At 35.2% G+C, this 26,800-nt stretch overlaps 1 protein-coding gene across 6 annotated transcripts in view; it reads right to left on the bottom strand.

The window, feature by feature from the left end:
- The window catches only part of SPEF2 (sperm flagellar 2), a 264,940-nt gene that overhangs the window by 29,211 nt on the left and 208,929 nt on the right, over nt 1-26,800 (bottom strand). For 2 of the 6 annotated variants that reach the window (XM_031964149.1, XM_031964154.1), the window contains 5 exons: nt 16,934-18,126; nt 16,575-16,792; nt 16,277-16,485; nt 15,965-16,088; nt 13,553-15,813 (listed from right to left, as the gene is read on the bottom strand). In XM_031964149.1, coding sequence (XP_031820009.1) covers nt 15,450-15,813; nt 15,965-16,088; nt 16,277-16,485; nt 16,575-16,792; nt 16,934-18,126 — 2,108 coding nt within the window. In that variant the 3' untranslated portion in view covers nt 13,553-15,449. Of the gene's footprint in view, nt 1-10,228; nt 10,412-13,423; nt 13,531-13,552; nt 15,814-15,964; nt 16,089-16,276; nt 16,486-16,574; nt 16,793-16,933; nt 18,127-26,800 lie in introns of those variants that run through there. The other 4 variants (XM_031964155.1, XM_031964152.1, XR_004233554.1 and 1 more) reach the window with 3 other exon arrangements.

The raw sequence follows: 26,800 nt of genomic DNA, 5'->3' as shown, positions 1-26,800 counted from the left end.
ATGATTTGAAGCTGACAACTGAGTTTCACTGAGGTTAAATGCCTTGGCCACGTTCTTACAGGCAGTAAGTGACAGAGATAAGATTTAAACCCAGACCTTTCTATTCCTCTAGTGATGTAAAACTCAAGTAGAAATGGGACCATGAAAGTATACAAAAAGATCCTTGTAAATTACATGTTAACTTAAGTTTTAAAATGTATAATCTATGTCCTATTGTATTTTTATCAATTTTATAAAATATTTTCCAATTACATTTTAATCTAGTTTGGCTGCATTACAGAATATGGTGGACACTTCATATGGATCCTCAGCTGCATATTTGATTCATGTCTGCACTATACCATGTTGATAGATGTTGAATTTAGGGGACTGGATGACATGCAGAATAAAATTGTCTAATAGATAGTTAGAAATGCATAATAACCTCTGGGTAAAGAGAGATAAATGTTATGCAATGTAAATCTTTTTTTTCCTGAGGCAGTTGGGATTTAGTGACTTGCCCAGGGTCATATAACTAGGAAATATATGAGACCAGATTTGAACTTGGGTCCTTCTGACTTCAAGACTAGTGCTCTATCCACTGTGCCACCTAGCTGCCCTGCAACATAAATATTGTAAACAGATATGGATTTGAAATTAATTTGCATGGAGATGACTGAAACTTTGGGAATAGATGAGATGATTAAGGGAGAAGAGCTAAGACAAAAACTTAGAGACAAAAGGATGATAAATGTTATCATGAATCTTGAAAGATTACTCTATACTTGCTATCTTTATTTCTCTACCATCTACTCACATCTTAACCCCTGACAACATAGCTTGTAAATTCTTATAACTTTATTGATCAAGCTCTTTCTGACATGAGACCTGAGTGACAAATTCAGTGGCCCTTCTCTGTTTACCTTCTTTGACACCCTCTGTAGACTGGACATGGTATTCTATCCATTTCTTATTGATTCTTCTCTTCCCTTGCCTTTTTTTTTTTTTTTTTTTTTTTTTTTTTTTTTTTTAGTAAACGTTCTAAGTGTTTAACAATGAAGATAGGAGAATTCTGGAAATATGGTAGAACAGGTTAAAAAATGACAAGCTCTTCAGATTTCCCCAATGAACAAAGCAAAATTGTGCCTTAGGACAAAAATAGACTGATAGAAAACAAAACAGATTCAGGGCAGAATAAGAATCCTCCTGGGACAATCTAAGAAAACTGGAAAAGCAATCTATGTATATATATATGTGTGTGTGTTTATGCATGTAGGTATATGTATTTGGGTAGACAGATATAATGTATGTGGGTGGATGTGAAAAAATATATATGGTGTGTGTATATATACATATATACACATATATAAATATGCCCATGTTTAACTATAACCTGCTTAGGAGAGATGGGGAGGGTTGAAAAGGATAAAAAAAGAATAAAGTAAAGGGTGTGCATCAGAAAACAAAAGAATAACCTATAAGGAAGCAAAGAAAAGATGGACAATCATGAATTATAATCCATTATATATGCTTTCTTGAAATGGAAATTAATTGATACATATTTTGAATTCTTTCTGATGTTCTGCTGAACACGTGGCCATGTTCTGTTTTGTTTTTGTTTTTATTTTCTTTTTCTATTTTTCTTTTCTTGTTTTGTATTTAGTTTTTAATAAATAAAATAAAAACAATAAACCTCTATGAAGTTGGAGAAAAGAGAAAGGATAATGATCTGAGGTATCATCAGGGTCAAGAGAAATTTTTATTGTTAAGATGAAAAGACCTGAGTACTTTTATAGATCAAGAAGAGAAAAGAATGTGTGTGTGTGTGTGTGTGTGTGTGTGTGTGTGTGTGTGTGTGTGTGAGAGAGAGAGAGAGAGAGAGAGAGAGAGAGAGAAAGAGAGAGAGTGAATATCAGAAACAGAGAAACAGAGATAGAACCAAAGATAGAGAACAACACAGAAACAAAGAGACAGATACAGAAACTGAGACAGAAAGACAGGGACAGCAGAGAGACAGTTAGCATGAGACATAAGAGGGAGAGAGAAAGAAAAATGAGAAAAAGAGAGGACAAAGAGTTTAAAGATGCAAGAGACAGCATGATTGAGATGGAACAAGATGACAGGTGTGAGAAGAGAACAAAGGTACAGGTTAAATAAAAGGTTAATTTTAGCATGGAGAAGGTCACCTCTTCCTCTGAAACTAGAGGCAAGGAGGAGTGAGATTCAAAGGAATAGGAGGAGAGGTATGGAGTATGGAGAGTGGCTAGAAGACTTAAGTCAGTGGCTTGAGGAGAGTAGAATGTTTGGAGCAGTCGTGAGAGTGCCAAGCTTTTATGTGAAGACTTCTCTGGCTCATAGTTTACCAAAGGCCTCTCTTCTGTCTGGATTCTAATCTTAGAATAACATTTAGCTTAGAATAACACATTAGTTCTTTTTTGTATAAAGTCTTTTAAGTGCAGGTATTCTTATGAATAGACGAATCTGCTGCTTCATTGTGTACTACAAGTGAACCTTAATTCCTAAAGGCTTAGTGTAGTTTCTGATGGGTTCTGGATGTGAAGTCTGGATTAGCACCCTGGATGCCTTAGAATCATCAGGAGTCAGGATAAGCAAAAGTCCTTGGTCTTTATTCTTGGTCTTTAGGGGGAGAGGAGAGGGGGATGAACACAAGCTCTCCACAACCTCCCTTCTCTTCCTCCACCACCAAAGTGACTCTGACTTGTTTTACTCCACCCCCAATCCCTCCTACAATTGTCTGTATACACCAAAAGATTGAACCAGCACAGAATATTGAGAAGGGCCATTTTCCAAGCATATGCTGATACAGTATTGTCTAACAGGTAATTAGCCTTAAGTGTTCTGTTGTCTGATTCCAGTGTACCTATTCAGAGTTTCAGCCCTTTACATTGGATAACTGAAAAGACTTAACCAGATGCACCTAACAATGAACCAGGCTGGATTTGGCTTGTTTCTAAGTACCACTACATGAGATCTTAACACTGGCAGATTCTTTTGCAATTTGAGAGCCTATAAATATTTATAGGGTTGAAACTTGCATTGTTAGAGGGATTTCACACCAGTGAAGCTACAGATCTCTTGCTGTATTGATGACATCTAATCTCATAGTAGACACTCAATAAATATTTGTTGATGGTTCCTAGTTATTGACACTTTTCAGAATGCATAATTTCTACTAATCTGTCATGTCCTCAAAAGAAGGGATAGGTATAGTCTAGTCCCGTACCCTTTCCTTTTTCACTACAGCAAAATGACTTGCTTTTGATGCTCAGTTGGTAAAGATGGTTGGCTTAATTAAAAATCAATTGAACCTAAGGAGAAACTGCCTGGAGGCATTGGTCAAGTGGCCAGGATTGCTTATCTACAAATGTATCTTTTAAACCAGCAATCATGTTTTCAAATTCTGTAATATTCTTGCATTTTTCTTATTTATGAAAAGTACAAATGATGTCATTTTAATATAGAGATTACTGTCTCAAAATATTTTACATATAAGAAAGGAAATAATTATAATTTGATCCTAGGAAGAAAAATCAACTAAACAGCAAGCATTTTTTAAGTACCTATTATGTTTCAAGCACTGCTCTTCCTAAGTGCTGGAGAAACAAACAACAAAAAAGAAATAGTCCTTGCTTATAAGTTGCCTAGATTTTTTTTTGGTAGAGACATATGTATTTATGTAAAATATGTGAATAAATATGTAAAAATAAACACAAAGCTTTTTTCTTTTTTGGAGGGCTGCACTAGCAGCAAAAGATTTAGAGAAACGTTATGTTAGAGGTTATATTTGAGACAAACTTTGAGGGAAACTAGATTCTCCAAGAAGCTGAAGTTAGGAGAAGATACATTCCAGTCATGGGGAACAGTCTGTACAAAGGCATGGAGAAAAGATTGGTTTTGTATGTCAAGACCAGTAAGCAGGGCGGTTAGGCAGGACTGTAGCCTGCATGAGAGGAAATAGTGCATAACAAGCCAGGAAAAGTAGGGGAGTAACCTGTTGTCAGCCCCCTCTGTGCTTTAGGAATATTACTTTGGCAGTTGTTTGGAGAATGAATTAAATAGGGGAGAGATTTTAGGCAAAAACACCCATTATGAGGCTGTTTCCAAAAGTATGGGCAAGGCAGGATAAAGGCCTAAAAATAGTTTTAGAAAAAAAAGAGTGTCAATTTTAGCTGCATAAAAATCTTAATGTTTGCACAACTAAGTAGGTAAGGTTCAAATTGATAAGGGAGGCTAAGTCAACCACATCCTGTTTTACTTGATTATTACATGATTACTTTTAAAATATGGAAATATCTTGAGCTCTGTCTCTAAAATATGGCCAGACAATCTTAAAGCCCTACTTTTCTGTATAGAACAAATGCAAACCTTATATCCTGGAACTTTTGACTCATTAACTCTATAATACTGCTGACTGATAAAATATGAGTCAGTAATTTGAAAACAAAAAATTCTCTGGGAGTAAAACCTCTACTTGTGGCAAAGAGCAGTATGTGAACGATGAAGATGATGGCAAGGAAACTCAGAAGGACATTTTCTTGTTATATTTTTCAATTGCTGAGCCTATGTACACAATTGCTTCACCTGATTTCAAAAGTTTGGCATTTTATTATATCCTTGAAGTTAGAGTCCTTAAGTTGCTATGAATTTGCAGTTAGGCAACAACATAAAAATAAGATACAAAATAATGATAGCCCCACAACAGGTATATCTATCCAGGCAAGGTCATGATTCAAGGATGGCAATCTAAATTTGATGAAAATGCTTTATTCATTCATTTGTGTAAGTTTATTTACTCTTACACCTACTATATTTATGTGTCTTTTTAACCATTTATTTATTCACTTATTTATTTCATAGCTTCCTTATTAGGATTTTCATAAATAATACATAGTGGCATGTAACTTTCCCCCTCCCTAAGAGCCTTATTTATTTGTTCTTTCATAAGGGAGGTAATAATAAAAATTTACATAAATTACAAAATGCCAGCTCTTTGCAAAATCAAATGTATGATTACCAGCTCAACTTTAGCAGTTAGAGACTGCAAGAAAGAACAAAGTTTCTAGGAATTAAAATAGAATATTCAGATAACTTATTTTGTCCAATGAAGAAATCAGTTTTTATATTAATGAGCATTGTGTAGGACTAGATTTCATCAGCTTTGTTGAAAGGTCAGAAAATCTCTAAACTTTCTTAAGCAAGTCCATAGTAGTTTGAGGTGAGCAATTTCTATGGGCCTCTTTTTCAAGAGGGGTCTCCTGTAGTAAAGGCATCTTCGCAGATTCTTGGTTTCAATCCATTGTGAGGCAAAGTTTAGTTGAAACAGTTCTTCAATGTGATAGGGTCATGGGGAAGAGAAAGTGCATCTTATGGAAGATCCCCGTGCTTTTAATGTCATCTCATTGGAAAGGATTCCATGCATCTATGTGACCCAGCTCTATAATTCAGCAAAGTGTTGTTCTTTTTGCTTGAAGATTACAAAAATAACATCACTATGTCAGGGTCAAGGTATAGGGTGTTTTGACTGTAGCTGATTAGTTCAATACAAGCTTAGAAGATTCTACCATAGATCAGGGCCAAATAGTCCTTATGAATATTTGGAGTAGAAATGTCCCTAAATTTGCACATTTCTTGTTTCTTTTGAGCTACTGCAATCTGCTTTCCTCATAGATGCTTTGCTCATCATTTTTGATGCAGGCAGGGCAAGATGGGCACATCATACTGGACAGTCTGATGCCAGTGTCTCCTGTGTCCCACAATCGATTTCAAAGTTCTTCAGAGAGGGTTCTCATGTCCCTTCTTTCTGACTTCTGTGTTATCACTTGTTCTGTGTGAGTCCTCTGTAAAACAGATTTTTAGGCAAAAGTATGTTTGGCATTTGAACAACCCATTAGAGTTGTACTTTTCCCAATAGAGTTTGAATATTTAACAGTTCATCCTGAGAGGGGACTTCATTGTCCAGTACCTTATCTTGTCAAGTGAACTTCAGAATCTTCAATTCAATTGGAAGTGATTAAGTTTCTTGGAATGGTTCTGGTAGATTGTCCAGGTTTCATAGGCCTACAATAATTAGGTCAGCAGAATAGGTCTGTAGATCTTCAGTTGAGTAGGTAGTTTAATACCTCTTTTGTCTCACACTTTCCTTTGGAGCCTCCCAAACGCTGAGGTAGTTCTGGAAATGCATGTTGATTCCATCATTTATGTGTATACCTCTGGAAAGTTTATGGCCAATGTATGTGAACTCATCCACAACATTCAAAATGTCTCTGTTTGTTTAACAGATGATTCCACATGTAGATGGCGTGATTGGTGCTGGCTAGTGGAGAACATCTATATTCTTAATATTAATTATCAGGGCAAAGTTAGCACAAGTGACAGATTATCAATCCATACTCTGTTGCATCTCGGCTTAAGAGACCATGGTCAGTGAACAAAAAGTTGTGTATCAACTCTTCTTCTACTTTAGTCTTGGCTTGTAAACCTTTTCAAGGTAAATAGTTAACTGTTAATATGATATCCGACTTTGATGCCATTTTCATTCTCATGAAAATGATGAAGTCATTGTCTATCATCCATACTCCTAACATTCATTTTTTTATTATAGCTTTTTATTTACAAGTTATATGCATGGGTAATTTTACAGCATTGACAATTGACAAACCTTTTGTTCCAATTTTTCCCTCCTTCCCTTCCCCTCCTTCCCCAGATGGCAGGTTGACCAATACATGTTAAATATGTTAAAGTATAAATTAAATACAAGTATTCATGTCCAAACAGTTATTTTGCTTTACAAAAAGAATTGGACTTTGAAATAGTGTACAATTAGCCTGTGAAGGAAGTAAAAAATGCAGGCAGACAAAAATAGAGAGATTGAGAATTCTACGTAGTGGTTCATAGTCATCTCCCAGAGTTCTTTCACTGGGTGTAGCTGGTTCAATTCATTACTGCTCTATTGGAACTGATTTGGTTCATTTCATTGTTGAAGAGGGCCACATCGATCAGAATTGATCATCATATAGTATTGTTGTTGAAGTATATAATGATCTCCTTGGTCCTACTCATTTCACTCAGCATCAGTTCATGTAAGTCTCTCCAGGCCTTTCTGAAATCATCCTGCTAGTCATTTCTTACAGAACAACAATATTCCATAATATTCATATACCACAATTTATTCAGCCATTCTCCAATTGATGGGCATCCCCTCAGTTTCCAGTTTCTGGCCACTACAAAGAGGGCTGCCACAAACATTCTTGCACATACAGGTTTCTTTCTCTTCTTTAAAATCTCTTTGGGATATAAGACTAGTAGTAACACTGCTGGATCAAAGAGTATGTACAATTTGACAACTTTTTGAGTATAGGTCCAAATTGCTCTCCAGTACATTCATTTTTAATGAAATTTTTAGTTCCACATTTTCTCCCCTTTCCTTTAGATGATAAGCAATTTGATTCAGGTTATGTATATTCAGTCATGTACTATCTATTTCCAGATTATTCATATTATAAAAGAAACAATTTACAAAAAATTAGACACTTGTTTGCAAATGGAAAAAAACACGAAAAGATAAATTGAAAGTAGTATGCTTTGATCAGACTATCAGTTCTTTCTTTGGATGTGGCTAGCATTTTTCATCATGAGTCTTTTGGAATTGTCATGGATCATTGTATTGCTGGAAAAAAGCTGAGTCATCCATAGTTAATCACCGAACAATATTGTTATTACTGTGTTCAATGTTCTGTTTCTGCTTACTTACTTTGTATTAGTTCATGTCTTTCAAGGCTTTTCTGAAATCTGCTTGTCATTTCTTATAGCACAATAATATCTGATCTTGATGCTCTTTTCATCCTCATAGAAGGTGACTAACATCATTGCTGAATGAGAATAAGCATATAGCCCTACTTGACTTCATTGGTGACTGGGAAATGGTGAATCTTTGGGTTGATAAAATACACTCTCCTATACAGTATCATGCGACTATAAATGTAGCATCTCACTAAAATCCCCATCTCTTTGGATCTTCATGGATGAAGTAAACCAGTGAAATGAACAATCTGGTGAATCTAATCAATATCGACAGACAAATTAAAACAAATTAGGCTCTTTTCTGTGAAGGAGGATATCTGAATTATTTGAATCCTGCCTCAATTCATCCATACTTGTTTTTGTGTAGACTTAGCCAATGAAAGATAAGGACAATTTCATGAAACTTTATAGGACCCAAGAGTTAAAATGGTACAGGAAGAAAAATAATGTGGGAGTTCACATAGTTCACAGGGGAATTAAGATAGGAAACCAGGCTGACTCAGACCAGGATTCTGAAATGCATGAGGTGAATTAAACTCCAGATAGAGGAAGCAAATAGTAATAACAAGGGTTGGGAAAGTCTAATGCATGTGTAATGACTGTGGCAATACTGGGAAAATCTGATATAAGATAGCTTATTTGATTCTCTCCCTTCTAATCCATCCTTTGTGATAACACTGTTAAAATATAGCCAAACTATCATTTTTGTCTTGGCGTCTCCTAACACTATACTCAAAAATCTTCAATGACTTCCCATTCTCTGAATCCTTTTTTCTGGTTTTCAAAACTTCCTGATTTGACCTACTTTATTCCTTACTATTCCATAATATGCATTCTCCTTTTCTATAATTTTTTTCCTAACTATTCTAAGAGCATATTATGCTCATTCTTGTTTTTTTATTTTTAGCTTTTATTCAATTCTTCTTGTCTCAAATGCCTTTCCCTCTTCTCCAAATCCCACCTCCTATAATTCAAAGCAGAATTTAAATCAATCTTCCTCCATGAAGCCTTCCCCAAACTTAGAGATTGAGCAATATTTTTATTATGAACCCTACTTAATATTCTGTACCATGTTATTGTGCACTTTCCTATGTCACCTGGTGCTTTATGTGTATTGAATCTTATCTCACCTATAATCTACTTAAGAAGGAATCAAACTGCCATTTTCTTAATACCTAACAGAGTTCAGAGCACACAATATCAATCCATTCATTCAATCCATTCTTATTAGAAGATATCTGAAATTCTTATGCTTGATTGATACTATCCATACTGTTATTAGGTTTTAAGTAGGTAAAAGATACAATACTGGTATACACAGAATATTGTAGCTTTTTTGTAGCAGTTTTTTAATAGAAAAAAGATTAGAGATAGAAGTTAGATCTGTGATTTCACTGGCATAAAGAATGCTCAGATGAAGAAACTTTCTCTATGACTTGAAAATCAGCATGGTAGAGAATTGACTGGGATAAGTAATGTAGACTGATCTTATTAAAGTGCAAATCTGACTTTGTCATACCTTCCCTTCCTTCTCCTGCCTTCAAGAAACTCCAGTGGTTTCAGTATCAAATCAAACCAAGTCCAGTTATTTTCAGTATCAAATATAAAATCTTCTATTTGGCCTTCAAAGCCATTTATAACTTGGCCCCTTCCTATCTTTTCAGTGTTCTTACAGCTCACTTCCCTCATCCCTTCTCTGTGATCTGGTTATACTGGCCTCTTCCTTTTTCCTTGAAAAAGATACTCCACCTCCTTATCCCTTGAATTTCCCCCTAATTTTTCTCATGCTTGAATTCCCCTCTCATCTCTACCTCCTGGCTTCCTTGGATTTCTTCAAGTCTCAGCTAAAAGCTCATCTTCAGTGAGAAGCCTTTCTCATCTTCCTTAAAGCTAATGACTTTCCCTTGTTTGTACACATTGTATTGGACTAAGGCAAAAAGAAGTTAACAGTCACACAACTAGTGAGTGTCAGTGGTGCATTTGAAATGGCTCAGGTCTAGCGCTCTTTCTATCCACTGAGCCACTTACCCACCTGATGTAGACTAAGTGCTTAATAAATGCTTTGTTGTTGTTGTTATTGAGGCAATCAAGATTAAATTACTTGGGCAGAATCACATGGCTAATGAGGGCACATTTGAACTCAGTTCCTCCTGACTCCAGGGCAAGTACTCTATCCACTTTATCACATGAATTTATATTTGATTAACCTGTCAATTTGTAAATGTTTATTGACTTGATCAAGAACCTGAGTGGTTAAGTGATTTCTACAGAATTATATAGCAGATATGTGTTAGCAGGATTTTAACCCAAGAATGTCAGAGATAAAGTCTAATTCTCTATCCACTCTGCCAAACTCTCTCACAATAAAAAAAAAGTGCATGTATATGTGTGTGTGTATGAACCCAATTAGATATTTAGCATAAGGAACCTCTTCATACTGCTCCTGGGTAACTGTGCCCTTTTCATCTTTATCAATTTCTTTAAATCTTTTCAGTGTCTGAAGAAGCTCTTCCTCAGATGGGAGTGGCCAAGGTTGTGAAACGACTAATAAAAATTTGCGCCAGTCAACAAATTCTGAATTCATTGTTAATAAAGTTGTTATCTCTTGTAACTGTAAATAAAAGGAGAAAATATGTTTTACATTAATTTTTTATTTTATATTAATCTTGAAATTTTTGTTACATTATTTTTCATGCTAAGATATTCCAATAAAGAACCTTTTAATGATAGGGAATATAGACTGCCCTAAATTGCATGATGCCATTGCTCCAGCCATCTAATGGAGACTGTATAGTACTGATGTTTTGCTTTTCTCATTTGTTACCTTGCAGATCTTTGTCATCATGTTGACCTTCCAATTCAAGAGCAGCAAGACATTAGCTATAATTTTTACAGGCAGGGTAGTGTTGGGGGAAAGGAGCCATATCTTGATATTTTGTTCTCTATTTAGGGAGTGGGGGAAACGAGGGGAGGAATTCATTACAATGAAAAGTGAGAATGGCTGATCTCAACTATCATTTGAAAAATGTCTAGTTATGTGGCATTGCACTAATATAATCACATTTGTTCAGTCCTATAGTAATGACAATGGCTGTTTTGATGCTCAGGAATTATAAACTTAAAACAGTTTATTTTTAAAAAATTTGTTCAATTAAATATTGATTTGTAAACTATACAGCCTTTTTGAATTGAACCTATTTCTGGAGAATTGTAAATGGTCAAATATAAAAATTCGAAGAATCACATACCTCCAAATTTTACAAATGAGGAAATTCTGATGGAGCTTACACAAGGTCACAGAAGTAGTAGAGTTAAGACTTGAAAAGTAGTCCTTTGATTTTAAGATCCAGACTTCTAATATGTGAAATTGTACATGTTCTTAAACAGTGTTAAATATGCATTTAGACAAGGACAGTAATTTTTGATTTTCCACAAATAAAATTATTCTTGGGAATCAAATGTAATAATGTCGACATAGCTTTTTGCTAACTTTAAATTGCTATGTAAGGGTTATTATTAATAATAATTTCAGCCTCTGTTGGCCTTCCATAAACCTATTTTCTTTCAATTCCTTGATTTCTTCATAGTAGTTTATCTGAATAAACTTTCCTCTCCTTTTTACCTGACCTTCTTACATTCTTCCCATTTTTCCAATGGCCAATGTCACTATTCATTTTTACCATTCTTTTTTCCAGTATTGGAAAATTGCTATCAAATCCCAGATGATCTCTAAGCTAACCTTGGAAAGAAGCTAGAGATGCTAAGACATGGAAACAAAGACAGGCATGCAAATGACCGCTGTGTTCTAATTAGACACTTCTATCTCACCTAATGTATGGGAAGCCTCTACAGAGCATGGAGATTGGAGGTGGAAGGTCCTACACAACAATGATTCTCAAAATTTTGTTCTTAGTATCTTTATATTATTCAAATCATTGAGGAACTGTCCAAGATTTTTTATGTGTGTTAGTTTTATATGCATATATATGTATGTATATATATATATATATATATATATATATATAAACAGACACAAATTTTAAATTTTTAGACACTCTTAAAGGATTTGAAAGACCCCCCAGGATTATTTTGACCACACTTTGAGAACCACTGCTATATGGTGTTGAGGAATGTTAAGGGGTTCCTTGAATTTGTTTTTTTTAAGTTGCTATATTTTCCAGAACACTAGATTCAGAGCATATAGGAGAGCCTGAGTGTGTCAAGGACAAAGCCTCATAATGAGGCAACATAATGTGTTGTTTGCATCTCAAACTAGATTCCCTGTGTTTCCTTGAGAGTCAGGACAGACAGCAGTCAATCTGCACTAGGCTGAGAAATTGCTTGTTCTTCTGGAACCGTTCTATCTTCATAGTCTAGGAAGAGGGATTTTATCCTCTTCCCATTTTTGCTGTACCTTTTCCCTTTCCTTGTCATATCTGTAGGTGAAGATTTGTGGTTTTTTCTTTCTTCCTTTGTCATACTGTTATAAAAATGCAAATGTCTGTATGGAATATGAATTCTTTGGATTACATGTACATATTCATTTCTCTTGAGGTAAACCTAATTTTCACATGTTTCATGAAGTTTCAGAAAGGCCAGTTTGGCAAAGAACATGGAGTACATGAAGGGGAGTAATGTGAAATCAGCTCAAAATGCTAGTATGGAGTCAAATTGTGAAGGGTTTTCAAAATCCTCAATCACAACATTTGTTTCTTATCCCAGAGGCACTAGGGAACCTCTGAGGTTTCTTAAGAAAAGCAGTGAGTGATATGGCCACATTTGTGTTTTAGAAAGTGTAAGCTCAGACCTCCTGGGCATCTAAACAAGTATATAGTACTACAGGCTTGAACAAATAAGATTTTGTTAGTATAGTGGTATAGGCCTAAACATCTGTCCAATGATAATGGCAGTGTTTTCACATCAATCATGTCAATTTATTTATGAAACCTTCCTCATTTTCCCCTTGTAGAAGTGACCTCTCTCATCAGTTATATAACATTATATACATTTCTTCTGTCCTTCCATATTTTATATAATATTAATATTAATTGAACATATGTCCTATAAAGCTATTAGCTCTCAGAGAGGGGATTTGTATTTTGTACTTCCCACAATTTCCAACAGTTTCTCTTTTATAAATTAATCATTCTCAAAAAAAGTTTGATAAAATAAATCATTGGGAACCTGAACTAGATCAGTATTTAGTTCAGAATAATGGAAGATAACTGACATTTGTGTAGGCTTAAAAGTTTGCAGTGTCCTTCAAATATATTATCTCTCTTGGGCTCCAAACAACCTTTTGAAGTAGATATTATGTACATTATATCAAAGAAGGAATTGAGACTCAAGAGAGGATTAAACGACTTGTTCATTGTCACACTACTAGTAGACATCAGAGGCTAGATCTGAAGGCAGGTTTTCTCCCTTCTCAGTCCCACACTTAATTCACTATATACCAGGTAACCTCTTGAGAGTTCCTTGTAAAAGTTATTATTTCAGAAACATACGAACATTTAGTTCCAGACTACCTACTTCAGAAATAATAATTCACTTACAAAGGACAGAGACCTAAAGTTCTGAAACTCAGAGAATGACAGCATACCCATTTACAATTGAAACCTACTTCAGGCACAGTAAGGTGTAGCCAAGCTTCAGGAAGGTGGTTTGTTCCAAGGTTCAAAGTCACCAAGTCACACAAAATATCAGTAAAATGTTTATTTCCCAAATAACCTAGTAAAGGAATAAAAACATTTAATTATATTACATGGATCTTTTCCTGCCCTAGAATATAAGAAATACTTAAATGGATGATTAATATATGTTTGAAATATGTAATATTTAAATATGTAACCTCTCTGAAACAAAAGATAAAAAATTCCCTCTTAAGTTGCTCTCTTAAAAGTGAAAAATGCCAGTATTTTAAGAATTCAGTCGCATTCTATGTTTTATGTATTGAGCATCCATTCCCATATTCCATATGCCTTCTTAGATTTTTTTAATTGTTGGAAAGTTACTTGAGTTTAGCTTCTTTGGCCTAGTTGAATGGCTTACATGCATGCAAATGACTATTATGTTCTAAGTAGACACTTCAACCTCACCTAATCCCATGTATCATAATGTACTTGCTTTCCACAGATAAAGGAATTGATCTCATTTTTAAATTATTAGAATGAAAAGTATTTGCTTGATGAAGAAATTTATTAGCTAAACATTTCCACATACCACATGAAAGAAAAGCATGCTTATTTTTTTTTTTAGCCCTCCTAAAGTTGTGTACTCCTATGCCCAGCTAAAATCACTATCCTTAAGAGCTGATTGTTTTTCATGCACATGCATTAAAAATAAAAGGAGAATTGAATTAATTACAACAGAAAATAATTGATAATACATCACAGAGTACCTTTGGTAGCCAGGAAGGGATCCTATGGGTAATCAGGGGTCTTTTTAGGTCCAAAGCACATAGATGTTCTTGGTTTAGAAATGAAAAGAGTGAAACAGAGATGCTACATTTTAAATGATCAACTTGTCTTAGTTTCTTAAATCTGTTATTTTCTGATACTTTTTGGAAAAGTGAAATAACTTTTAAATTTTAGGAATTCAAATTGCTTGCTCAACTTGAAATTTCTTGGATGGAAAAACGATAATCTTCTCTTCCTCTGATTATTAACAAGACCACTCAGAAGTGAATGGTCATTTGAGTGCAGCCCATGAATCCTTTTCCCTCCCCCTAGAAGAGTAATGATATTTTAAATTCATGTGTTTTTCCCTCCAGGGAGCTCAAAAAGACAATTCATGTCATAGAGCATACCAAAAAAAGATTTCCATAAAGATAATGGAAAACCAAAGAGATGCATTTGTGAATTTGACAGCGGGATATAATAGAAATTCTCTTGACAATAAGATCCTGGGAGATTAAGTACCTAAATCACATTTGTTTAGAATTTGCCCTTAATTGGAACTCTGCTGTAAATCTGTGATGTCTTTGTGAAGGGGAAGCTCAGTCCTTTCTGTGCTGATCTCTGGTTGCAACAGCCCTTGAGAGGAAGCTTTAGAAGATTTTCTGGAAAGGTCTACAGAAAATACCTAATTCAACATCTCACTCATTTTACAGAAGAGGAAAATAAAGCTCAACAGGAGTTTTAAGTTCAGGGGGATTTAGGGGTTACACAGGTAGTAGGTAACAAGACAGAATTTGAACTCAGGTCTTTTTTCTTCATGTACAGTACTTTTTCTCCATTACTACACAACATAGCCATTCCATAGCCAAGGTACTGGGACTTTCACAAAATTATCATAAGAACCCATGTGTAAATATTGTTATTTCCTTCTTACAGAGGAGGAAACAGATTCTGGCAACAGAGCTAGCAAGTGACTAGAGCAGAATTCAAATTCACAGAGCCTGACTCCAAGTCCAACAAAAACCCAGGCGATTTCAGCAAAAAGCATCTTAAGCAACATTGCCTTCATAGTTGTAAGGTACTTAAAGTAGATCTGGATACCATTTCTTCTAGATGAAATTTAGTTGATTATTTGCTTTTAACTTCCAATATGGGGTCATTTTATAACAGTTTTCTGAAGACCTCTTTACTCTGTGTGAAAAACTATGGAGTTCAAGCTTTGTTTTTAGTTTTTTTTTCCCCCTCACAATGTTAATCACTTTCATAAAGGCTATCTGAGTTTGAGGAGCAATCGGACTGAGTTATCATATAGTCAGTTGGTGGAGGTGTAATTCTCTGCCAAGAGGTATTCCATAGTTGGATGGCTTCCTTGGGGTCAAATTTGTTGATGTCTGGAGAATTCAGCTGAATTATTAAAAGGTCTGTCATGCTCTCAGGCTTTATTTTGAAATGCATTTGTGATTTGGTTAGTTTCATCTGACTGAACCCACGTTCTGCCTCAGCTGAACTTGCAGGTAGTGTCAGCACTAGATCGACAAGGGTCAATATGTTGGGATACTTGATTGAGTAGATAGAATTCACAAAATCCCATGTTAACTTTCGGATGTTCTGAAATCTATAAGAATCAAAGAAAAGTGTCAAGAATTAGTAGATTCCAGTATATACATATATATGTATGTATGTCTGTATGTACAAAGATCTACTAACACATCAAAAGCATCCACATTAATTTGCCACAATTGAGCTTTCTCAGCTTTGCTTCTTACCTATTATAAATCTCAAATTTCATCATGCTCCATTCTGTGTCCACTTCATCAATTTTCACATTGGCACCCTCCAGCACAGGTTCATAATGCTTTGTAAGAATTGATATCTCTTTCTCACCAAACTCTATAGATGGATACCAAAAAATGTCAGAGAAAAAGAAATTATCCACATAGATTTCAGCATATACTGGATAGTAAATCAGCATATGTACACACACATATATACACACATATATACATATATACATATATATGTGTATGTATATGCATATATATATATATATATATGTGTGTGTATAAATATGTTTTTACCTTGATCTATCTTTCCAGGCCATAATTTGAAACTTCCAATAGTGGTTGCCCTCACCACATCATGGTTGGCGTCACTGAAACAATCACGAAGATGCTTTATGAGGTTTGTTAAGACTGTGTTCCGTACTTCAGAAATATTTCCATTTCCTATAAGTTGGTTACCATGAAAATGTGTGGCAAACTCAGTCAGACGTTCCTTTGGACCTGGTCTGAAACATATTAAAATAAATGCTGAATAATTTTCTAAAGAAAACTTGTTGGGTGTGCTCTAGCTCACTAATCAGCTAAGATACCCTACCTTCTTTTATACATGCTGAGGGTTCCTAGTGTTGATTGTAGGGTTGCAAATACATCTCCTATTGATGAATTTCTATCCTGATTAACTCGGGACAAAATGCTGAGGACATTGATTATATCCAGTAGAAAGTGAGCAAATCTGACCACCTCAGCTTGGAGAAGGAATTGTAGGAGCTCCGTTGCTTTCTGATGATCCAAGATACTTCTGTCTTCAGGTATCTATAGCATAGTCAGGAAATAAAACAGTAGCTTATTTTCTTCAAAATGATTATCATAATGCTTAGTGAAAGAGGTCAGGGGGGTATGTGTATTTTTTTTTTGTTTATTTTAAAGAAAAATCATAGATCCAAAAATACTTACTGTTCTCAATTGCTTGACAATTGCAGAATGTCCCTTGAGAAAGACCTGGAGAGCTGTCTGTAGATGAGGGAGCCATCTATTGCTGCCAACTCGAGAGGGAATCACGGGGCGGATTTTAAGATCTCCAAAGATGGCTATTAGAGCATTCTTATTTGAAGGTGAATCATGGTAAAAATAATACACATTCTGGAGAAGATCATTCACAGTATTGTATAGCTCAATGCCCTGCAATGCTTCTTGATAAGTTAATTCAAGCCGATGTGCAAAACAGTGGACTGTTTGCACACATGGCTGGATTTCTTTCAAAAGCCTGGCGACGCTATTGTTCTCTCCAACCATGACAGCTGTGCTATTACTCCCAAACCCAACTAGTTTTTTGGACCAGTCTGAGCTGGACAGGTTCAGTTGAAGATTTATCTCGAGTGTTTTCTCAATAGCACTTTTTATCGCTACTGGATCAATTTTGTCCACAGTCTGCACTCCAACAATCTGACAATGGACTTTGCCCTCATATGCAAACTGCACATAAATGACTTTGATGTCCTCGATGACGCTGTCCGTGCCGCTATCACTGATGAGGGAGAAGAACTTACATTTTTCTAGTTTCTCTTTCAGTGACTTGCGTTCTACTTCAGCAATGAAGTATATGAACGTTCTGGCTGACTTGTTACTTCTGAATATTGGGCCAATATCGACACCCTTCATATCGTCCAGTTTGCACATCCAGACAAAGTCTTTGAGGGGACGCCCAGTCTTGGCAATAGCATGACATGACCTAAAAAGGTTTTCTATTCTTCCCAGGATTACTTTGTTTCTATTTTTTATCATCTGCTCTTTGGCGGCATCAGTCAAGGTGGAAACACCCATTGCTTCTGCTAGAGCAGCCTTGGCGTGAGCTTCACTATTGTCATGTGCTTGGAGAAATTCAGTCCTAAAGTTGTTAGTGCCATAAAAAAAACTAACTTGGTTTCCTCCTGAGCTCACCCCATGTTTGCGACATAAGCCACAGAACATTAGGTCTGATCTGTCATCATATACCAGCCAGGGATATTTTTTAAGCCAAATTTTCAGAAATTGGTTGGTTCTCTTAGGTAGATAATAGTCAAGATTTCTCAGCCTTTTCTTTTCTTCAGCATATCTTCTGGTATCAACTGAAGAGCTTCCTTTTTTAAAGTACTTCCATGGTATTTTGGCTATAGTTTCAAAAAGTAAATTAACAATAAAACATATATAATCATGATTTACATGACATTTTCTCTACAATGACGTTAACAAGATAATAGCTCTTAAACCTTTTGGAATTCCCCATGAATCAGTCAGTCCCTCCCCAGGGCCCAAGACTCTTAAGAAGATCCATAAACTTGTACATAGGAACAGAGTCAAGAAAGATCATTTCATGGGAAACTATTTAGGGATGAGGCAGAGTTTGAATTGAGACTTGAAGGAGGGATACATTTTGGATAAGTGGAAAGGATGGGGAAAAAGCATTCCAGGCAGGGGGGAACATAAACAGAGCCTTGAAGGTAGAAAAGCATAAGCCATTTTCTGAAAATAGTGACTAGACCAATTTGATTAATGGGGGGTTTCTTTGGTTAAGCTGTAGGAAGAGGTTGAAAAAATAGTCTAGTGCCCAGCTATGGAATACTTTGAATAACAGGGATAAAGAATTTGGAATTTCTCCAATAGGAACCACTGAAGTTTTTGAGCAAGGAATAATCAATTTGATTATGACTATGCAGGATGGGAAAAAAATAGAGATAGGAGGAACATAAGAGATTGAACTAGAGTACTAATGATAGGAATGGAAAAGAAGGGATATCCCATATCATGAAAAAAGAGGAAACAAAATTTGTTGATTGTGTGTAAAGGGTAAGAGAGACAGTGGAGTCAAAGATGACCAGACTCTAGACTAGTTGACTAGGACAGTGTTGTTACTTTTTGTTGTTGTTGTTGCTGCTGAAGCAATTAAAGTTAAGTGACTTCCCCAGGATCACACAGCTAGAAAGTGTTAAGTGTCTGAGGTCATATTTGAACTCAGGTCCTCCTGACCAGGGCTAATGTTCTATTGCCCTCCAGGACTAGTTGCCCTCCAGTGTTGTTACTTTTGATTGCAAATATATGAAAGGGGGTCAATTTTGTGGCAAAAACCACTAGTTATTACATTTATATTGAAATGTACCTTATATGCTTGATCTATTTAATATATTCTTTTACAGTTCTCTACCTTGCTAGAGAAAAGAATCTAGGAAAGAAAAAAAAAGATTTTATGTCCCATTTGGCCCAATTTACATAGAAAGCAGGTCAGATAGTTCAAGGTTCTTATTGTTAAGGGTTAGTAGTAGAGGCTGGAGAAACAAATGGAGAAAAGATTTTTCAGTCATGTCTGATATTGTTATGGTTATACATAATTCACTGGGAAAATATAACCTTTTATTTTATTTATTTTTTCTAAGCTTATGACTCCTTATTGTTTGTATCCTCCCCAACATTCTCACCTTAACATGCACCATAATTTTCCCTACTTCTGTCCGTTTGACCTTAATGTTCCCCTCTGACAGGAATGCTCTTTGCCCTTCTCCCTCTCTATCCAAAGGTAATCCATCATTCAAGGTCTACCATAGTCTCTATGAAACCTGCCTCCTTTCCTACATCCTCTGGACAATTATCTCTACTAAACATTTTATAATATTTTATTTTTCTAATTGTATTGCATGGCTGATTACCCCATTACATATCAACACAAACATATATCTATACATATAATGCGGAAAAACATGCCATACTCCACAAAGGCTCCTCTCTGCAGCCTGCTTCATCATGACATGGAGATGGTCCTGGATTCGTAAAGCCTAAGGGAGCAGAGCACTAGCTCAAACATGTCCTATATAAAACTGAAAGAGATTTGAGTATGAGCACAATGTTTTTGAACCAGGATCCTAGAGATTTAGCCAAACTGAAGAATTTCTTTCCAAGGATGACTGAAGGATACTATAGCTAAGGGAAGTCATGAAAACAATCATTTTAGAAGTTGGGAATGTTTGAAAACTGTTCATGAAGGGAAGAATTACACTAGATTGTGAATGTGAAATATTAAAGATGTTTCTTCAATATATGTCATGTTTTCCCCAACTAGATTTATTAGTAGGTAGCTTATCTTATACTAAATTCTATCTCATATAGTTTTGTGGCATGCTAAATATATAAGCACTTAATATATTTATTTTATTTTATTTTTTGGAAGCAATCAGAGTTAAATGATTTACTCAGCTAGTATCTGAGGTAGGATTTGACTTCAGGTTTTCTTGACTTCAGGGCCAGTCCTCTATCCACTGTGTTACCTGGCTGCTCTTTAAATGCATTTTAATGGAGTTTTTTTTTTCTTTTTTGAACCTCAGTACAGATGGGTGACACAATACTACTGAAAGTTAATTGCTCTCTTTTGTTCTACTTTTTTTTCCTAAGAGGACCTGAGATGAAAATTTCCCTATTGATTTCTGCATATTTCAAACAGTTTAAGTGAAGTATTTATTAGGGCTAAAGTATGGGGTTTAATATGTAGAACCTCAAGAAAATTTAGAGATGACATCATCCAAGTCTTTCATTTTGTAGATAAGGAAACTGAGAATCTGAGGGGTTAAATGTGCAGGTCAATGGCAATACCCAAACTGGGAGTATTTAGCAGAGATAGTATTCCAATTCTGGTCTTCTAACCCTCAAATCCAGCTGTTTCTATTGCATCCTAGTGTGAATTTCTTTCTAAAGATTTTCTTAAATCAAGCCATTCTCCAATTGATAAATAGTCAATGGATATGAACAGACAATTCTCAGATGAAGAAATTGAAACTATGTCTAGCTATATGAAAAGATGCTCCAAGTCATTATTAATCAGAGAAATGCAAATTAACACAACTCTGAGATACCACTATACACCTTTCAGACTGGCTAGAATGACAGGGAAAGATAATGCAAAATGTTGGAGGGGATGTGGGAAAACAGGGACACTAATACATTGTTGGTGGAACTGTGAATACATCCAACCCTTCTGGAGAGCAATTTGGAACTATGCTCAAAAAGTTATCAAACTGTCCATACCCTTTGATCCAGCAGTGTTACTACTGGGCTTATATCCTAAAGAGATCATAAAGAAGGGAAAGGGACCTGTATGTGCACGAATGTTTGTGGCAGCCCTCTTTGTAGTGGCCAGAAACTGGAAACTGAGTGGATGCCCATCAATTGGAGAATGGCTGAATAAATTGTGGTATATGAATATTATGGAATAGAAATGACCAACAGGATGATTTCAGAAAGGCCTGGAGAGACTTACACGGACTGATGCTGAGTGATATGAGCAGGACTAGGAGATCATTATATACTTCAACAACAATACTATATGATGATCAATTCTGATGGATCTGGCCATCTTCAGCAATGAGATGAACCAAATCAGCTCCAATGGAGCAGTAATGAACTGAACCAGCTATGCCCAGCAAAAGAATTCTGGGAGATGACTGAAAAGCATTACATTGAATTCCCAATCCCTATATTTTTGCCCACCTGCATTTTGGATTTCCTTCACAGGCTAATTGTACCATATTTCAGAGTCTGATTCTTTTTGTACAGCAAAATAACGGTTTGGTCATGTATACTTATTGTGTATCTAATTTATATTTTAATATATTTAACATCTACTGGTCATTCTGCCATCTGGGGGAGGGGGTAGGGGGAAGGAGGGGAAAAATTTGAACAAGAGGTTTGGCAACTGTCAATGCTGTAAAGTTACCCATATATATAACCTGTAAATAAAAGGCTATTAAAAAATAAATAAATTTTAAAAAAGATTTTCTTAGAATACTTTGTCTTCTTTACTCCCATTATAGTTTACCTAATAGCATACTTATTTTCTGTATAGATTTCATCTCTTTCTCTTCCCCATACCTCCCTACTCCCAAGTAGAATATAAGACTCTCAATAAGAAATCCTGCTGCTGCTGCTGTGTTAATCTCTGCATGCCCAATACTTTATAGAGTATCACATACAGAGCAGCTATAGAATATATGTTTGCTGAACAGAATTGCTTCCTACAAATGTGTATTATTGCTGCTCTGGTTGCCACCCTCTTTTTTAAAAGTTCTATAACCCAAATGTGAGAGAAGGCAATGAAACTTCCTATTTTTCCCTCTGGGAGCCATCTCCACTGCTTCTTTTTAATTCTCTTCAGCTACTTGATTTTGAAGATAACAGAAATGGTTTGAAGACTATATCTATGTAAGTATTCTTTGTAAGCAGAGTAAATGAAGGAAGTCTTGATGTGAAAATGTTATTATTATACATGTGTAATTGTATGGAATTCCATGAGAAGTGATTGATCCTAAAGGAAAAGTAGTCTGGAAAGAACAGTTGTTTATGATTCAAGAACCTTGATCTCTCCTGTCCTGGGCCATTCACCAGCATTGTGGCCATAGACAATCCACTCCACTTAACTTTTTGTGCCTCTATTTCTTTCTCTGTTAAATGAGGATGCTAGACAAAATGATCCCTTAGGTTTTTTTTACCTTTAAATTTTTGTGATTCTGAGAGATTTATTTAAAAAGATATCTCTCCCAGTCTCCATTATTCTTTTTAACACAATTTCCTTATATTATTTGTTTCCCTATATGGAAAGAGAACAAATGCATAATTGATAACGTATGTTTGGAATAGATAATGGACATCAGTATGTTGCCTCATTTCTCAAAAGGTGATTATTCATCTTTAATTTGCCATATCATCATCATCATTATTATTATAGACAGAATGGTGACCAAAAGTGTAGTTGCTCCCAAGAATTAAAGGTGGAAGAATTCACAGGGTCATAATTATTCCTAAAACAGCCAATGAATAATATCATTGTATTTGGGGGAAGTCATTGCAGAATGATTTTTAAAACATGACTTGGGGAAGGAGTAATACTCCTCATCAGGAAAAAGTGTTGGTAACAGTAAAAAAGCAAGCTGTAATTCTGGTTTAAATTTAAATTTACATGGTTTAAAATCAATGCTGTACATGTCAAATAGAAATGGGCCACTGAACCATACATAAGAATTCCTATGGATAGCATATCAACATTATGAAAACCATATTAACATTATTTGTGTCCTATTATATTTTTATTTATTTTTTGTCAAATATTTCTCAATTACATTTTAATTTGGTTCAGGTGGCTTGAGACTATTGTGTTTTGATGTCTCTGGTCTAAACAATAACCAGATAGTTATGAAAATACAATGCATGCCTAAATACTGAACAAATCTCATATTTAGTAGACTCAGATTGATGCCCATTTTGTTTGATATCAATTTTCCCTAGACCTATATGCCCTAGACAGGCTCCTTTCTATAATTGTATTCCAATCGTTTTCATATGGCTATATTTTTTCACAGTTTAAGTGTGACATCTCAATCTCAACTGAAGATTAAAACTAAATGGTCAAGCCATAGACAGATTGTAGTTTCAACAATAAAACTTGCTTTCCCAACATGGACTTGTTAGTAGAATAATCTGGTGAAGATGGGGATTCTGGGACTGTGATAGATGCCTTTGATCTGGATAGAATATAGATCATCTACTATTGCCAGAAGTCAAGCTATTCTGCTAGTGAAGTCCAAGCTAAGTACTTCAGTGTTCTCAAGTGACCCAAAAGGGAAACATATAGGCCAAATTCCTCATGTTAAAGAGACCCAACGAGATTAAATGGCCAGTATCAGAGATGTAATTTAAATGGAGATCCACTGCATAGCCTATGTAGTTGGGGAACCTCTTCAATCAGACCTTTATTTTAACTAGCAAGGTTCATAGTGATATATTGTAACATGCTTGAGTTCTTAGGCACAGGATAAATCAATAACTCAAGGACACAAATTCAGTAACAGCTACAGCCTTGACAACATCCATGCTCTCTTGGCCTGGACCAGTGGTTTCCAGATCTTAAAGTTGTCTGGGGAGTTTGGGGCGAGATGCCTCATGGGTTTAGATACTAAAAGTTGAAAAGTTATGTTCTTTCTCTGAAATACTAATAATATTCCTAATAAATAAGCCCTATATGAAAACCATACAAATTCCCTCAATAAGTAGGGAAGAATTTTCATTTGAACAAAAAAACAGACATTTCTACTATCAGGATGCACTGTGATGCTCCTGATGGAAGTCTTTCAAAGCTTGTGTGCTCAATACATTAGGCTCTCAAAGTATCCCATTGCAGTGTTATTTGCTATGAACTATGGGACTTTTCCCAAAGGGCTGCTTTCTCAAAGGATTACATGAAATGACTGAATTGATGTATTTTTATGACACTGGTCCATCTTCTCTTCTGGTATCATTCTTGGACACCTGAGAGATTAGATTTCTGGGAGTTAATTGATTTGGTTCTACTGAACTCACAATGGCCCTCACTCCAAGATCTTCTAAAGTTATTAAGTATTTTTCAGCTTACAATTTTCTCTATGAGCCTTTAAATTGAGTTAAATTGCTTGAGTCATGACTAAAAGGTAGTAGTGACCAGGGTAAAAATAGTTGTCAGAGAATCAGTATCTGGCAGGCAGGAACAGAGAGCACCAAAGAGAACAAAATGATATCATCCTAATTTCATTTTTCTCTAGCTTTCAGTGGTAATGGTTGGTGACAATATGAAAGCAATAAGCCTTGAAATGGGAATTCTATCAGATTCTAAGGAATTAACCCTGAGATAAAATCTAACAATACAAAACAATTTTCTATCTCTTTGGTATGATTCAAGGGAAAGCATTGCTTCAGATGTACTATATTTGCCCCTCTGACCCCCAAATTCATTTTTATGGGAGAAAAACTAAAATGAAACACAGAGAAATTTCACATTATCATTTGAAGAGCAAATTCAAAAGTGGAATTGATGTTTTAGTTAGAGGATATCTGGACATATTAGGTCCTTCCCTAAATTCCTGAAGTGCATAAAGGGAAGTATAGGAAAGAGGGGTATCAGGGAGGTATTATTTGTGGGAGCGTTACTGGAAGAACTGATTGATTAGTTCTCAAACTTCTAAATATATGGGACTTTCTTAGGTGGGAGAACTGCACAAATGTAGTAAGATTTTAGCAATTCATCTTAAGTTACTCATATAGCATATGACAGTGGGAAGAAGTACATCTTGTGTGATTCTTGTCTTTGTTGAAGGTCCATAGTGTGTATAAGAGTGTTCTCCAGTATTATTGACTGGTGAACAAAGATTCAATCAATTATCTTTTGCTCTTGCTATATTATTGTCTTACCTATAATTCTAGTAGTTCTAGTTATCTATGTGAGGGGGCATACAGATAGGTAAATGGTGCCATAGTACATAGAAGTGCCAGACCTGGAATCAGAAAGACTCATTTTCCTTGAGTTGAAATGAGGTACTTTGTAGTTGTGTGACCCTGGCCAACTCATTTAACCTTGTTTGCCTCAATTTCCTCATCTGTAAAATGAGTGGGAGAAGGAAATGGCAAATAGTATCTTAGACAAGAAAACCCATAGGAGATCATGGAGCATTGTATGTAATAAAAATAACTGGATAATGAATTGTGAAAGGGCAGTGTGATAGATTGGGAAGGATGCTGGATCAATAGTCAGCTGACCTGGATTTGAATCCTGGCTTTGTCTCTCGTTTACTACTTTTTCTGTTTTGGGGAAATCACTTGGTCCTTCTATGCCTCAGTTTCCTTATTTGAAAAATAAAAAGATTGGGCTAGATGGTATCTGAGGTATGAATCTTTAGATTAACAAACAGGTTGACAAGAGGTTTTTTTAATGTATATGTGTGTTTCAAAATAACTTAGAGGACCTGGGTTCAAATTTTACTTCATGTAGGAAGTCACTTAACCTTTCTGACTTATTCTTTTCAGCTAAAAATGGGGAAAGAGAATAGATCTAAAGGATCTCCTTCAACTGTAAATCTATGATTCTTTGAACTTTTATGTAACATTATCATAAATAAAGTCTTTAAATTAAAAAAAATTGGGTATTCAAATAGGTTAAATCACATGAAGAAGCAATTTCTTTAGTAATGAAAGCATTAGATACCTACCATCTCCTGTAAACATTCTTAGGTATTTAGTTTCTTTAACCAAACAATATCCCTTTTATTCAGAAATTGCATATAGGTAATGTAATGCCACAGGAATATAAATGTCAAAAAGTAATTTAGTTAACATTCCTTATAAATTTGACTTTAAAAGCCCTGGTGAGGGTACAACATGTGAGCAATATTAAATGTCATTTTTTAAAAAGAAAAGCATATTTTATTATATTTCCAGAAATCTCTTCAGATTTCCAGAAAACTGAAGATTCCTTTAATGTATTATTATATGTACACTGGAACAGATATGAGGAAATGCTAAAATGCTTATTTCCCCATATCTGTATTTTAAAATGTTTTGCAAGAATTAAGAAATTTACTAAATTTAAATCAGCTCTGTTTATTTCCACTTTTATGATGAATATCACTTCATCTACCATGTCTTTCTGAAATTACGGAATTTTGAAACAGGGACCATTTCCTTTTTCCTTTTTCTAAATTAGAGGAACTTAAAAAAAATTAATGAGTATTATCATGAAAGCCAGTGATGCTACCAGGAGTTTCTACCTATAATGATCATTCTTACCCAAAGGGAGACTTACAAACTAGGCAAAAACAGAGCTCTGTGATATCATTCTGAGCCCTGAATGTTGAAGTTAGTCAGCAAACAGAGAACTCCCAAGCATGACCTTGAGCCAAGATTGCTGGAGTACATTTTTCAGAGATGTTAAAACAATTATTTTCTGGTTGTTAGGCATTGTTTATTTATTTATTTATTTTTGTTTTCATTCTAAAAACTTGT

The sequence above is a fragment of the Sarcophilus harrisii genome, chromosome 1 (assembly GCF_902635505.1).
Source record: "Sarcophilus harrisii chromosome 1, mSarHar1.11, whole genome shotgun sequence".
In the NCBI taxonomy this organism is placed as follows: Eukaryota; Metazoa; Chordata; class Mammalia; order Dasyuromorphia; family Dasyuridae; genus Sarcophilus; species Sarcophilus harrisii.
Note: the sequence above shows the minus strand (reverse complement) of the source record. Positions and strands in the feature narration are given on the sequence as shown.